At 48.6% G+C, this 15,343-nt stretch overlaps 1 protein-coding gene across 1 annotated transcript in view; it reads left to right on the top strand.

Moving 5' to 3' along the window:
* Positions 1–15,343, top strand: part of CIB4 (calcium and integrin binding family member 4) — an 88,706-nt gene that overhangs the window by 29,522 nt on the left and 43,841 nt on the right. Inside the window, 1 exon segment of the mRNA XM_033425100.2 lies at positions 14,599–14,674. Coding sequence (XP_033280991.1) covers positions 14,631–14,674 — 44 coding nt within the window. The 5' untranslated portion in view covers positions 14,599–14,630.

A 15,343-nucleotide genomic window follows, 5' to 3' on the forward strand; every position in this document is an offset into this window, starting at 1 on the left:
GAACTTAGAAGCAATGCTGTAACAATTCAATAAAGACTTTAAAAATGGTCCACATTAAAAAAAAAAATCTTAAAAAAAAAAGTTTATATGGGAAGGTAAAAACCCAGAATAGCCAACATAATATTGCAGAAGGACAAAGTTGGAGGACTGATACTACATGACTTCAAGACTTACTGTAAAGCTATAGTGATCCAGACAGTATGACGCTGATGAAAGAATAAATAGATCAACGGAACAAATTAAAGAGACCACAAATAGACCCATACAAATGTAGTCAAATAGACTTTGACAAAGGAGCAAAGGCAATGCAATGGAGTGGTCTTTTCAACAAATGGTACTGAAACAATTGGACATATTCATGCAAAAACAGTGCATCTAGAGACAGACCTTACACTCTTCACAAAATTAACCAAAAATGTATCATAGATCTAAATGTAAAACAAAAATTATAAATTTTCTAGAACACAACATAGGAGAAAATCTAGGTGACCCTGGGTTTGGCCATGATTTTTTAGATACAACATCAATCTCTGAAGGAAAAAATTGCTAAGTTAGACTTCATTAAAATTAAAAACTTCTGCTCTGTGAAGGATATTGTTAAGAGAATGAAAAGACAAGCCACAGGCTAGGAGAAAATCTTTCCAAAAGACATATTTCATAAAGGACTTGTAGCCAAAATATACAAGAACTCTTAAAACTCAATAATAAGAAAACAACCAACCCAATTAAACATTGGGCAAAAAATCTGAACAGATACCTCAACGGAGAAGACATACAGATGGCAAATAAGCTTATGAGAAGATGTTTAACATCATATGTCATCAGGGAATTTCAGATTAAAACAACAATGAGATACCAGTACACATCTATTAGAATGGCTAAAATCCAAAACACTGACAACATCAAACGCTAGTGAGAATGTGGAGACACAGAACACTTTCATTCACTGCTGGTGGGAATGCAATGTGGTGCAGGCATTTTGGAAGAGTTTGGTAGTCTCTTGCAAAGCTAAACATAGGTTACTGTACAATTCATCTTCCCCAATCCTAGATAAGAAGCTGAGATGGAGAAGAATGTGGGAGAGAAGTGCTCACTTCTTCAGCTTAGACTGGAGAAAACAACTGTGCAAATAAACCCGACTGGGCCTGGCACAGCCCAATCTAGACTTGGGAGTGGGTGTCCCTCCCAAAGTGCTGTTTTAACCTGACCATTATAACTTTTAGAAAATGTCCTGGCAGGTATTTTGTTTTGATATTCCTATTGTCAGTAATGCATAGAAGAGGCAAATTCTGGGGCAGGACAAGAGGGCTTGGGAGGCAGATCTCAGCTGGGAGTAAGAGGGAAGAACTACTTCCAGGAGCTGGGTTGGGCGTGGGGTCCTTGCTTAGACCTGAACTCCAAGGAAGAGGGATACTTGGAAGATGCCTGATGGTGGGAGGAGGTTTATTCCTCGCTACCTGGAGGTAGTTGTGGGTGAGGTGGGGAGCGTGCTTGAAAAGAACATTGAAGTTAGCTCGGGGTTGTGGGCTCTCAGCAGAGCCACTTCTGAGAACAATGATAGGATACTTTCTGGTGTGTACTTCCCTTTTCCTCCCTAAGATTTCAGGCAATATTGTTAACTTGTCTTTTGCCGTGGTGTAGAGAATTAGGAGAGAGCTTGGCCCATGCGTTGGGCAGAGGGACTGAGGTCTGCCTGGCTCTGGGTGTAAGGGTACCTTGGGGAGAGATCTGGGCAGAGTGGTAGGAGGGGCAGCTGAGCAGGGAGCCAGGGGCAGAGCTCCCTGGAGGGCTTTGTAAGTCATTTGAAGGAACTGGACTTTATCTTGTAGGTCCTGGTGAGCCACTGAAGGATATTAAGTTATAGAAAGAAAACCCAAATGAATATCTCATAAATTTGTAGACAGCTGGAGTGGACATCTACTGTCTTTGTCTGGCCAATACCTCTTCTACCTTCCTGTGGTAACAGATCCCTTCTTTCCTGTGGGGAACCTATTCCATCTGAGTTGGGTAGAGCTGATTGCAATCTTCTCGAAAACAGAGAGTGTGCCATTCCTGAAGCCTACACGATCCTCCCTTTTATTCAATACATGAGCCAATAATATATTTTTTCTCATTTAACCTAATTTGTCACATTTCTCTTGCTCATAAGAGAGAATGCTCACTGACAGTTGTGTGTTCTCCCTAACTTTCTCTTCCCTAGACTCAATATCCTCAATTCATTTGGCATTTGAGATGGTTTCTAGACCCCTCCCTGCAAAGTCATCCTCCTCTAGATGGAGATGTACGCACCAGTGTCCCTGGGGGACCTTCTCTCTCAGGGTTGTATTTCAGTCAAGGACATGATGGGGTCTTCTCTGGAGAAATTGAGATAAAAGGTTGATATCTGTGGATCAAGTGCTGGGGAAGACTTTTGGGTGAGCCTGGTCATAGCCATGTATGATTTGAGGTATCTACACTTCTCTAAAGAATGAAGCAACCTGGTTCTACCTCAGGGAGTTCTCAGAGGCCAGCGCCTTGAATAACTTCAGTTTCTAAGTGGAAGGGAAGGTAGAAAGGAGTGTGTCCTCATGATTGGCCAAAAGGATCCCAGGGTTTCCCTGAAATATAGATGGAACCACTCAGTCATCTTAACTGGCCATTAATGAGCTGATCCATAATTTAAAAGAGGCTTCAAGAAACATCAAGGGGAAGGGGGCAGGGAGACACTCGGGCCAAACCTGTCCTTATCATTATCTGAGGGGGTGTGAGTGTGTGTGTGTGTGTGTGTGTGTGTAGAAGGGAATAGCGAGCCCACTTCCTTCCAGATCCTACAAGGGTTTCCATAACCCCCTTGGTTACAGTGAGCCAAGGACCTGCCTTCAACAGAACAGGCTTGGATTTAAACTCCTAGTTGATGGATCTCCTCAATGCCCTTTATTTATTTTTTTTTTGTTTTTTGCGGTACACGGGCCTCTCACTGTTGTGGCCTCTCCCGTTGCGGAGCACAGGCTCCAGACGCGCAGGCTCAGTGGCCATGGCTCACGGGCCCAGCCGCTCCGCGGCAGGTGGGATCTTCCCAGACCGGGGCATGAACCCGCGCCCCCTGCATCGGCAGGCGGACTCTCAACCACTGCGCCACCAGGGAAGCCCCTCAATGCCCTTTAGAGGCTGCTCAAACCCTCACCAGGTCCTGCTCAGTTTCTTCTTCCTCATTACTAAGTTACACATAAAATGAAAACCCTATGTCTACCGTGTTGGGTGTTTCCAAGTCCTATGGCCTTATGAGGGCCACCTTGCCTTTGAATATCCAAGGGAAAATGGATCAAACCCTCAACCCACAGTAGAGGGAAATCCGGGGTTTCCTGCAAGACTTTGGGGGGATTTGTTCCCAATCCCCTCTTACCTGTTCCTACTGAATTAATTCCCTTCCTTCCTTCCTCCCTTGCTTCCTTCCTTCTCTCCCTCCCTCCCTTTCTTTCTTCCTTTCTCTCCCCCTCTTTCTTTCTTCTTTTTTATGCTTTTGTCCCCTGAAGCTGTTTTCTTCTCTCTGCCCTGTGTCAAGACACATATAAAATATAGATCCTTTCCCTTGATTCTCCCCAAAGTAGCCCTAGCATAGGGCGTGTGTGACACATTTTCCTACATATAATTGGGAGAGCCGTGTTGCATCTTCGTACGGAGAACACCTTAACGGTGCATATCAGTGGGGCTTCCCAGGTGGCGCAGTGGTTGAGAGTCCGCCTGCCGATGCAGGGGACACGGGTTCGTGCCCCGGTCCGGGAAGATCCCACATGCCGCGGAGCGGCTGGGCCCGTGAGCCATGGCCGCTGAGCCTGCGCGTCTGGAGCCTGTGCTCCGCAACGGGAGAGGACACAGCAGTGAGAGGCCCACGTACCGGGAAAAAAAAAAAGGTGCATATCAGCTATTCCCTTGCTCTTCCCCACCCCCACCGCATCCAGTACGTTTCCAGCCTCACTCCCCCTCCCCCCTGCCCCCCACCCCGGACCGGAGCCCGCCTCCCACAGCATAATTTCCCCTGTGGAGCAGCTCATCCCCACCCTCTACCCAGACGGCGTCCAGGCCAATCTCTGCCTGCCCAGAAAACGTTAAGGACCAGTTTTAAAATTACTTTTGCCCTTAACACAATCAAATTATTGGTCTTAACTCCTTCTCCTACCCGTCTCTGTAGGCATGTTAAGGATTCATCATCCCTTTGATATGAATTAGGCCACCCCCTTGGAAGGCAGAAGTGCTAGAGTAATTTCGTTGGTGGTTTAAATCACAGCTTTTTCCTTCCTGCTGCTCAAGTTTAACTATAGCCCAGAGATGTTTCCACTGACCTCACCCACCTAGTTTGATATATCCTTCCCCCTCTGGCTGCACCCCTCCCTTGTCAGCACCTCCAGAACCCTATCCTATGACCCCAATACACAAGCCTTCTCAAAATAACCCAAGCCCTTATTTGCCAGTGCTTGCTGTCCCCAAGCTGGAAAACCAGCCACAGGGACCATAGGAAGTCCCTCTTCTCCCTCCTCCAGCAAAGTCCTAGGAGCCCTGCTGCTTGCCTGGGGTCACTCTGTGTCTATGAGGCTGAGGGTCTCACAGTGTGTGACACGGTCAAAGAATGGTGAGCCCTGGCAGTTCCCCGCACCCACTGGGGCACCGAGCTGATGCAAAGCCTCAGGAGGTGTTCATCTATGTCTAAATCGCAACTCCAGTGCCTCCTAGGCCCTGAAGGGAACCCGTCCAAAGGGAACTTGGTCTCCCCAATGTTGCAGCCTCATCCTGAGCGACTCTCCCTCTATCAGTGTGCCCCAGCCACACTGGCCTCCCTCCAGCCCCTCAGAACCCCAGCATCCTGGACCCCCAAGGCCAGGAGCCAGGACAGCCTCTGCCCCCACAGGTGGAGAAATGATCATGGATTCAGGGTATGTCTGGAGGCAGAAATGGTCAGTTGTTGCAGTCAATATGGTGGTGGTGAGCATGCTCGACTGCCTGGGTCCCTCAGCACCTGGTCTAGGGCCATCCTTACCAGCACTCAGGTACTTCTTTTCTGGCCACTTTTATGTCAGCGAGGCTCAGCCAGCCTCCAGGGGAAGGATGGTCAGGGGGACTGAGGGCTCAACGAACTTTACTGCCAGCTTAGAAAGTCCCTCACAATGACACCAGGAAGGGTAAGAACTGGTGGGAACAGAAGGTGGGGGAGCCTGGCAAGGGAGTGGCACTGGGCTTCCCCACTGGATCAGAATGGGGGCAGGACAACCCAGATCGCAGGGGTCCCTGAACTTCAGTCTCGTCAGCTGCCCACTCTCTGTAGCAGTGAGGAAGAGCTCCCAGCTGGCCGGCTGATCTAATTTCAGGAACCCTCTCTTCTGAAAGACAGTTCACACTCAGCTCGGTCAGCTCCAACTTCCAGAGGCCTTCGGGCTGACTTCCTGCTTCAGAGCTCCGACCAGATCTGGCAGGTGGGCGACTCAGTCAATTGGGTTTGCCTGGTAGGGGACTGAGGGCACACTTTGGGAGTGGAGAAGGAGGCAGGGTCACTTGGGATGGCGGAAGAGAGAGAACAGCAAGTAGGGGCTTGATGAGAGAGGGGTGGGCTATTTGCTAAATAAAGTGTAAACCTTTGCCAGGTTTTCTGCCAAGAAGAGAGAAGTGGCTGATGAAAACCATATGTCTCTAAGTAAGTGGAAGGGAGGAGCCCTGCTTTGCTGTATGTGTTGAGGATATGGCTGTTGGTCTCCCAAGCAATGGAAAAATCTCTATTTTAAAGAATACAATGTTTAAGAGGCGCTCTGAGACAAACCACATTTCGCAATTAAGTAGTTTACAAGGTCAGCAAAGGAAGGACAAAATAAACTTGCCAAAGAAGGTCTTGCTAAATGCCAAAATTTGTTTAAAAGTTCAATGCTACCGTCCGAAACTGTAATATAGGCTTGTTATGGAGTGTTACAAAAATAGCCCAGAAGATGAAACTCTTCCTGGATGGAGAAACAATTAAAAATGCTTTAAGTACTGGTGCAGATATTGAATTTCTTCATGTTTGAAAAAAGTAATTAAAAAAGAATGCAAACTATGTCATTTTCTTTTTTAACTCTTTCTACATTGATCCTGAGGCAAAGTAAACCTAGAGACACAGACAAACAGAACTACTGTTCACTCTTTGCAGAACGGAACTCTAATTTCTTCATCCAACATTCAAATTCGAGCATAATGCGGTTCCAGCTGGCCTTCCCTGAATTTCCTGCATGGAATGCTGCCGCTGGCTCTGCCAGCCAAACACCCTGCCCTCCACCCTGTTTGCAGGCTGCTACCTGTGGGGTTTCACAGGGCACTTACCTGCCCCTGGGGTGCCCTTTCTCCTGGCTCAGTGGAAGGTTGTTAGCTGTTCTTCAAGGATATTAATTGCCAGATTCTATCCACGCCACTGTAACTCCCATTTGATTCTTTTGCATACGTAGATTCTAGTTCTCTGGTGAAAGTCTCCATCTTGTCGATTTTCTTGACCATTTTAATCACAGCGATTTAAAAATCTGTACTGCATCAGATAACACCACTATTTGGATCACCTGTGGGTCTGTTTCTAATATGGAGATACATTTTCGGCTCTGACTGATGGGACATTTCATCAGAGATGATTTATTTGGTTTTCTGGAAGGCAGTTCAAGTGTCGGAACGCCATCTTAATCCAACCTGGGGTTGAGCTGGCTTGAAGCTGGAGGTCAGACTTTGAAGGCTGCTCTGTTTCTGGCTCACCCAGGCTCCTAGCACCTCACCCTTCTGGGGTTCTCCCTGGGAGCCTGGGTTGTGTTCTAGGGTCCTTCCTCTTGGGTGGGCCTTTGATTCCCAGTTTGCTTCCCCAGCCCCATCTTACCGCCAAAACTCCGCTCAACTCTCTAGTCTCTCGTCCGTGCTTTGCGCTCAGCCCTTCACTACTTGGGCAGACGCTGCTTGTGAATCAGCAAATGCCTCTGGGGAAGAGGACCTGGGAATTGTGAGCTAACCTACGGTGCTTCTCTTCTCCTCTCTTTTCCCAGACATCTTGGCCCTCAGGTCCTACTTGTCCGGCTATTTTGAACTCCAAATTTGTTTCCTTACTCTATGAGATCGCCAGAATCTCTAACTCAAGTTCTCAGATTCTTCTCCACTGCTTTCTCCTTGGTTCTTAGCCTCTTGGCCCCATACTGCTCACGAGCCAGGGATACCTTAAGGGGAAAAGTAGCACCAAATGTCACCTCCATATGCTCCCATCTCTCTGGGATCCTGACCTTTCAAACAAATGGCTGCAGAAAAAAGGCTTTTGGATTTTGTCCAGCTTATTTTTGGTGAGAGAACTGGTCTCGAAAGAGCCACTCCACTTACAAGAAGTGGAATCCTCTACCCGCCCCATTAGAAGGTAAGCTCCCTGAGGTCAGGGAGCTTGTCTCCATCCCCACTGCGGTCCCAGGCAGATCTCATTCATGACATCTGACTATGACCTACGCCTGGACATTTCCAAATGTCTGTGTCCAGCCCGGAGCTCTTAGCCCCACGTATCTGACTGCCACTTGTCATCTCCAGGAGGCTGTTGCACAGAAACTCAACACGTCCAAAATCATGTTCTTGCCCCCAGTCTGTCCCACCCCCAGGCTCCCAGCTCAGGAAGGGGCATGTCCTCCATCTACCCTGAGGCTTATGTCAGAAATCCAAGGGTCCCCATTAGCAATCCCCACTCCCTCCCCTCCCACTTCCAATCCCCAGTGCTGCTGATTCCACCTTAAAATGTCACACGAACTCACCTAGTTCTGTCCTTCTAGCCACCGCAGCCCTGTTCTGGCGCTGCTTCCCTCCCTCCTTCTTCAGGAGTCTCCTCACATTCCTCCCCAAAGCCGGGCTGGCCTCCTTCCAGCATGTTCGCCAGCCACCCTATGAGCAGAATGACCCCTTGAAAACAAAAATATGACTATGTCATTTCTCAGCATAGCACCCTTCAATGACGTCCATTGCTTTTAGGAAAGCTTTGAAGATACACCCTCAAGGAGCCACCGGGCCCACAAGTTCTACCCCAACCCAACTTCCAGTCTCGCTTTGCCTGACTCGTGCCCTTGACACACATTCCACCCTTAGGCCCTCCTCAGCTCTGCCAGCACCTTGAGCTCCTTTCTCCCTGGGGGCTCCTCTGCCAGGAGACACTCTTCTCTCCTGTCTGCTTCTCTCCTGTCCACCCTTCAGGTCTCTGCTAAATGTCCCTTCCTCCAAGGAGCCCCTCTGACCCCTAGAGTTGGTGGTGTTGTCATTGTGTCCTGCACTCTGTTCACAGCACCAGCACAGAAACAATTGTACAGTTAACCAAGTGATTCCTGCCTACGTTTCTCCCCTATTAGATGCCAATCTCCTAAGGCCAGGGCTATGTTTGTCTGGTCACCACCATGTCCTCAGCACGAGCAAAGTCCCTGAGACATCTTAGAGGATCTGTAAATAGTTTTTTGAATCAGAGAATAAAAGATAGAGGTCAGCTGGCACTCCCCACCCAGCCAGCCACCCAGCAGAACACAGTGCAGGGAGTGCCCAGCAGAGAGAGGGAGGCTGGGATGGGGTTGCTAGTTAGCAAGTGTCTCTGAGAGCGTGACTCTAAAAATAAGGAATTCTAAATTGCTGTCTAATGCAACTTCTTATTGCTGGGCTTAACGCACTGGCCGGAGAGCCAGCAGATCTGGGTTCCAGTCCTAGGTCTGGCACAAATCATGACAAATAGCATTTTTATAATGCTTCGCAGTTTACGAGACATTTCCACAGATAGGATCTCATTCAACCAGCTCAGTGACCTCCAGCAAGCAGCTTTTAGAGGCCTGTTGGGAAGGAGGAGACCAGGGAATGAGCTGGGTTCCAGACCCTGCTCTGCCCTGCTCCCCATGGGATCTCAGGAGACTTTCCTCCAGGCCCTGAGTCTACTGTAAAATGAAGGGGTCCAACTAGGGGATCTTTGAGGTTAGTCTATTGGAATTTAGAACTAAAAATTCAGGACTGCTCCAATCAGAATGCAAAGTCTTTGGAGTGTCCTTTTTCTCTCACGTAGCAGGGCAGCGCCCCCCAGAGGCTCCCAACAATGCCATGGGTGCCCCACCGAGGTGTCCCTGAAAGGAGGAATGAAACCAGGACTTTTGTGCAGGTGGGTTACTTGAGAACCCATCCCAGGGAGCAGGAGTGAGGGGCTAGGGAGAGAGGTGGAGAAAGAGGAAAAGCCCAGCTGGGGTGTGTGTGTCCTGATCACTCTGTCTCAAGGGCTATAACCTCATCAGGCCCTGCTGAAAAGCCACAGAGCACCTCCCAGAGCTGTCGCTCAGAAGCACAGGCGTGGGAGCCTTTCTCCACCAGTTCCCAGCCTGACTGGTGGACAGTCACCCCAGGCAGTGTCACCCTGAACTTCTGGGCTGTGCTTACCTGCAGGCTGAGGAAGCTTCTTGATAGAGCAGTCCTGGGACAGAAAACGCAAGGAGAATCCTTCAGGCAACACTCTGGGATGGACCAAGCTCTCTTAGACCTGTCCCCGCAGCAGCCCCAGAAGTCAGAGTGGGACCTGGGTCACCAAGGCATCTGATACAAGTCGCAAGGGGGCAGGTGCACCACTGTCCAGCCCCAAGCAAGAACGGGAGCTGGGGCTCCCATTCCCCCACCGGTCCTCCACCCTCTGAGTGTCCAGGCCCCCCACCCTCTTTTCTGCGGAGCTTTGTGGTGTCCTGGGACATTGAAAATGCAAGTGGGGGTGTCTGTCCACCTGGGCAATTCAGATGGGGTTCAGCAGAGCCTTGGGAAACAAAATGTTCTGCTGGATCCTCCTTGAGTGACAGCTGGCTGGACCCGTGATGGAGCTCCGGCCCCACAGTGAGGAAGTGGGTCGCTCGTGTTCCCCTTCTCTTTGGGCAGTGAGTGGTGCTCCCTCAACAGTTAAATGGTTTGTCTGCAGGCTCTGAGCTCCCCAGGCCTGGCAGTGGCAGTGGCCCCAGTTGGGAGACCCTTGCCCTCCCTCTCTGGTGGCATAATACTTTTTCTCTGTCCTTCTTTTATAAACTCTGGTCTCTTGCTTCCCTCAGCCTTCCTTTTGGATTTTCAGAAGTCTGATTTGTTCATAAAACAAGGAACATTGGCTGGTTCTAGCTCTTTTCCTATACTATAACAATTTTACTTTTTCCCCAGGCAATGTGAATGGGAGACTAAAAAAAAAAAAAAATGTCTCTTATGAGAAGGTAGAAAAGAACACGAAGATTTAAATTTCAAGATATTCTCTGTCCACAATTCTTCCTCTGGGTAAATCTGTTTAACTCCCAAATAAATTTCACTCTTCCTTTGGGGAGGAAGGGGTCTCTTTCTCTTCAAAAGATTGGATCTAGTTCTCCATTTCTCTGACTGTACCCCAACCCCACTCCAGATTTCCTAGTGTTGTGTAATAAAGAATTCAGATAGCTTCTGTCCCTGGCCCATGGGAGGTAACCATTATAGCCTCAGGATTTCCCAAGTGAAAGGAATGTGTGTCTTCACTCTTCCTGGTGGGCTATTCAGACCATGTCTGAGCTCATGCTAATGAGATGACCCAGCATGGGGGCTGGCTGTGCCAGAAAGACCAAACGTGCAATTAGAGGGTCGGGTTTTGAGCCAGTTGATGTCAGCCTGACCGCTGCGGAGGAGTGGAGGGCTGGAGATTAAGCTCAATCACATGACTGATGATTCAGTCAACCATGCCTGCAGGATGAAACCCCAATAAAAACTCTGACCTCAGGCTTGGGTGAGCACTTCCTGGTTCATGTTACATGGCAGTGGTCCAGGAGGGTGTTGCATCCTGAGGACACAGAAGCTTCACATCTGAGACTCTCTGAGACTTCACACTATGTGTCTCTTTACTTGGCTGGTCCCGATTTGTACCCTTTATAATAAAACTGTAGTCATCAGTGGGGCACTTTCCTAAGTTCTGTGAACTGTTCTAGTGAATTATCAGGCCTGAGGGAATAGTGGCCACTTAGCAGAAGTGCAGGTGGCCTGGGAACCCCAGAACTTGCAGCTGGTGTCTGAAGTGAGGGGAGTCCTGTGGAGGACTGTGTCTTTCACCGGTGAGGGCTGCACTAACAACAGATAGTGTCAGACTTGCACTGTGCCCAGGTGTACCCACCTGCTTCCTACCTCACCTGGGGAGCCCTACTCATCTGTAAGGAGCCTCTGTCTTCTCCAAGCATAGGCCCACGCCCCACCCTCATCCCAGAAGCCAGACACAGAGGCTGCAGAACTGCCCTTGAGATGAGCATGACTGGGAAGTTGACGTGTGGTGGGGTGAGAGGCCGTCTCGCTTGAAGGCACTGGGCAGTGTGGGGTGTGACCGGCTGGAATTCCCTACCCTTCCCCTCCTTTCCCCACTGTCAGTGTCCAGGCTCCAGCCTAGCTTGTCTGGCTGGTGAAGGTCACCAGGGCCTGTGGACCAGCCCTTCCAGGCCTGAGCTCCCCCTGGCTTCCCAGGCCCCCTCCAGCTGCTCTCAATTCAGTGTTCTCCTCCTGGCCTGGCCATGGAGCCTTTCCTTAGTGTGTGCAAGGAAAAGAGAGTTTATTATCTAAAACTGCCCGGATTTTCCTCTCAGGCTTCCACTCCCTAGACTTACCGTTAATAATATTTCAGTGTCTTCCAAGTTGAATGACTATTTCCCATATAAATATCCTATCTATTTGAAGAGTTACTCTGTTTCAAACTCCCTGCTCCCCACACCCATTGCTATAACAATCCTACTCTCCCCCAGACAATATAAATGGGAAACTAAAGAACTGGTTTAAACAATCTCTTTGGGTGAACCAGTCTCTCTGTGTAAATATTCAGCGTTTCAGGTTATTGTCACCCTTCTTTCCCCTAAGTCGGTATCTGGGTGCACGAAGCAGGCTCACCCGGCCATGGCGAGGCCTCCTTGGATCCGTGCTTGTTCTGTGCCTCTTTGCCTGGGTCCAATGAGGCATGACAGTCACACCTGGACTTCAGGGTAATGTGCTGACCTGCACTGTGAGGGGTCCATGGTGTCCCATTTGCCTCTGGAAAAGTGCCTTACTGGGCTCGGCATCCTGGCCAGGTCTTTGCTTGAGCTCTCAGCCCCTCTGATGTTCTCCCTGTGCCCCAGGGTCCCCTGCATGGCCAGGGAGGCCAGGAGCCCCATCGCGGTCACGCCTCCCCTGCCACTGGGGCACCTTCGCTCTGCACTGTGCTGGAAATGGCTGAGACCATCAGGCAGACCTCTAGAGGTGTGCAGCCCCCCCGACCCCTCCCCCACCCCCACCCCCAGTGACCTCGTAGTAGGGTGATTCGAGCGCCAAGATTTTCAGCACCCTGGTGTCCTCACTACCTTCCTCATCCCCTCTGCCCCCAAGATGAGAAGGGCAGGACTTCCACCATTTTTCTTCCTGCCTGCCAGGATGCCCCTACAGAGACCAGGATCTGCAACCCCCAGACCTGCCTCTTGCCACACCAAAGGAATTTAGAAAATCCTTTCTCCAGACAGAGGATGGCTTTCCAGTCTGCTCAGTTGCAGGGAATTCAAAAAACAAACCTAGGGCTGCCCTGGTGGCGCAGTGGTTGAGAGTCCGCCTGCCGATGCAGGGGACACGGGTTCGTGCCCCTGTCGGGGAAGATCCCACATGCCGCGGAGCGGCTGGGCCCGTGAGCCATGGCCGCTGAGCCTGCGTGTCCGGAGCCTGTGCTGCGCAACGGGAGAGGCCAGAGCAGTGAGAGGCCCGCGTACCGCAAAAAAAAAAAAAAAAAAAAAAGCCTAGCTGATATTCAGAGCTGAGCAGTGACTTGCTTGAGCAAGATGTCCCCTTGCCTCCAGCACTGAATAACTATAGTGAGTGGAGCCCCCCTGGGCTACAAGACCCACAGGCTGAGGAAATAGATCAGAAACGATTTCAAAACCCAATATCTCATTTACACATTCCTTTAATAATATTTATGGTGGGCCTACTATGTGCCAGGCACTAAGTTAGGACATAAACACTCCTTGAAATTGTTTGTAGTAAAAACATTATTAAGATATAATTGACCTACTATACAATTCACTCAAAGTGTACAACTCGGTGTTTTTCAGTATATTTACACAGTTGTACAATTATCACCACCATCTAATTTTAGAGTATTTTCATCACCCCAAAAAGAAATCCCATATTCATTAGCAGTAACCCCTCCCACCCATACTACCCTCCCCCTAGCTCCTGGCAACCACTAATCTAACTTTCTGTCTCTATGGATTTGTCTATTCTGAACATTTCATATAAACAAAATCATACAATCTGCGGCCTTTTGCGAATAGCTTCCTTCATTTAGTGTAACATTATCAAGCTTCATCCACATCGTACCATGTATCAATACTTCAGTTATTTTTATTGTCGAATAATGATCCATTGTAAGGATACGTCACATTTTATCTATATGTTCATCGGTTGATGGGCGCTTGGGCTGTCTCCACTTTTTGGCTGTTATGAATAATGCTGCTATGAACATTCATGTACAAGTTTTTGATGTGGACAAATGTTTTCATTTCTTTTGGATATATACCCAGGAGTGGAATTGTTGAGTCATATGTGTTAAAAAAAAAAAAAACCCAAAATTCATCTGAGTAAATTTTAAAGTTCTTATTGGCTTTATTCAAGGATTCATGAATCAGGTGGCATCCAATCTAGCAGACAGAAAGGAGCTCGGATGAGCTGTACGAAAGGAAAGATTTTTATAGGCAGAAGGAAGGGGGAACAAGGAAGGTATAGTGGCAAAAAGTAGATTGGAGTCGCAAGGTCACTTCCTTTAACGGATGGCGGGGTCTATCAGACTTCACTAGTGACAGGTTTAAGATTCCATTTCTGGGAGAGCTGAAACTGTAATTAAGTTTCAGTTTGGTGATGTGGGGCTTAGCATGAGTGACTCCATTTTGGGTCTGTTGTCTTGCTTTTAACATATGGTAATTTTGCTTAATATTTTGAGGAACTGCCAAACGCTCTTCTAAAGTGTCTGCACCATTTAACGTTCCCGCTAGCAGTGTAGGAGGGCTCCAATTTCTCTACGTCCTCACCATCCTAGTGGGTGTGCAAGGATATCTCGGTGTGGTTCTGATTTGCATCTCCGTCATGGCTAATGATGGTGCTTTTCACGTGCTCGTTCATATATATCTTCTTTGGAGAAGCGTTTATTCAAATCCTTTGCCCATTTTTTTTAGTTGGGCTATTTGTCTCTATTGTTGAATTCTTAGCATTCTCTGTGTATTCTGGATACAAGTTCCTTCTCAGTCCTTTTTGAATCTGAAGAGACATCTAAATCAAGGTCAGAGCAGGGGTTACAATTTTAACAGTTGGTGGAGTCCGTTGGCAGGTGAGAGAAACCTTGCAAAGAATGCATTTTGTCCCACGCAGAGGATTCCTGCAGGGACGGACCCTGGAGGGGAAGTGTGCAGAACTGTCAGGGCATGCCTGGGCCTGCTCTCTGTTCAATTACACCCCTTTCAGAACCCCTGCCAAAGAGGAGTTTGAGAGATTTGACAGGCTGGAGGGGTGTAGGAACGCTTGCTGGTTAGTGCATTGAAGGCGGAATTGTATGGGTAATTTTTCTTTCTTTTTCTTTTTTTTTTTTTTAAGGAGCATAGGCTTCTATTTCTTGAGCAGATGAGATGGCACATAGAAAAGAATTTCGGAATTACAAAGCGATGCAAAGGTAAGGTGATATTCTTATTGTTACTATTGTTATTTGTAGGAACGGATGAAAACCCTCTCTAGGATGAGAGCCTGTGTGGAGTGGGGTGGAGTGGGCAGGGATTGGGGAGTGGGAGTTGTGAGGGGATAAAAGCTAAAGGAGTGAGGAGGGTAGCAGAGTTTGCAAACCTTGGTTACCTGTGTGTGAGATGAGCGAGAAACACCTCTGTGATTTCTGGCATATTCCTTTACCACCTGTCTAATTATTTACTTAATATTTTTCTCTAGATGGGCTCCTATTTCTTTTCATCAAACAGATATATTTAGAAAGGAAACATATCACAGGTAGAAATGGCAAACCTGCATCAGTTTCAAAAAGGAATAGACAGGGGCTTCCCTGGTGGCGCAGTGGTTGAGAGTCCACCTGCCGAAGCAGGGGACAGGGGTTCGTGCCCCGGTCCGGAAGGATCCCACATGCCGCGGAGCGGCTGGGCCCGTGAGCCATGGCCGCTGAGCCTGCGCGTCCGGAGCCGGTGCTCCGCAACGGGAGAGGCCACAACAGTGAGAGGTCCGCGTACCGCAAAAAAAAAAAAAAAAAAAAGTAAATGTCTCCCTCCCCTTCCCAGGCCTTCTCCCTGAAGATAGCCACTGTTCACAGTTACTTTCACATCGAGGCTTCCAGAAAAAATTT

Source organism: Orcinus orca, chromosome 13, assembly GCF_937001465.1.
Source record: "Orcinus orca chromosome 13, mOrcOrc1.1, whole genome shotgun sequence".
Classification (NCBI taxonomy): Eukaryota; Metazoa; Chordata; class Mammalia; order Artiodactyla; family Delphinidae; genus Orcinus; species Orcinus orca.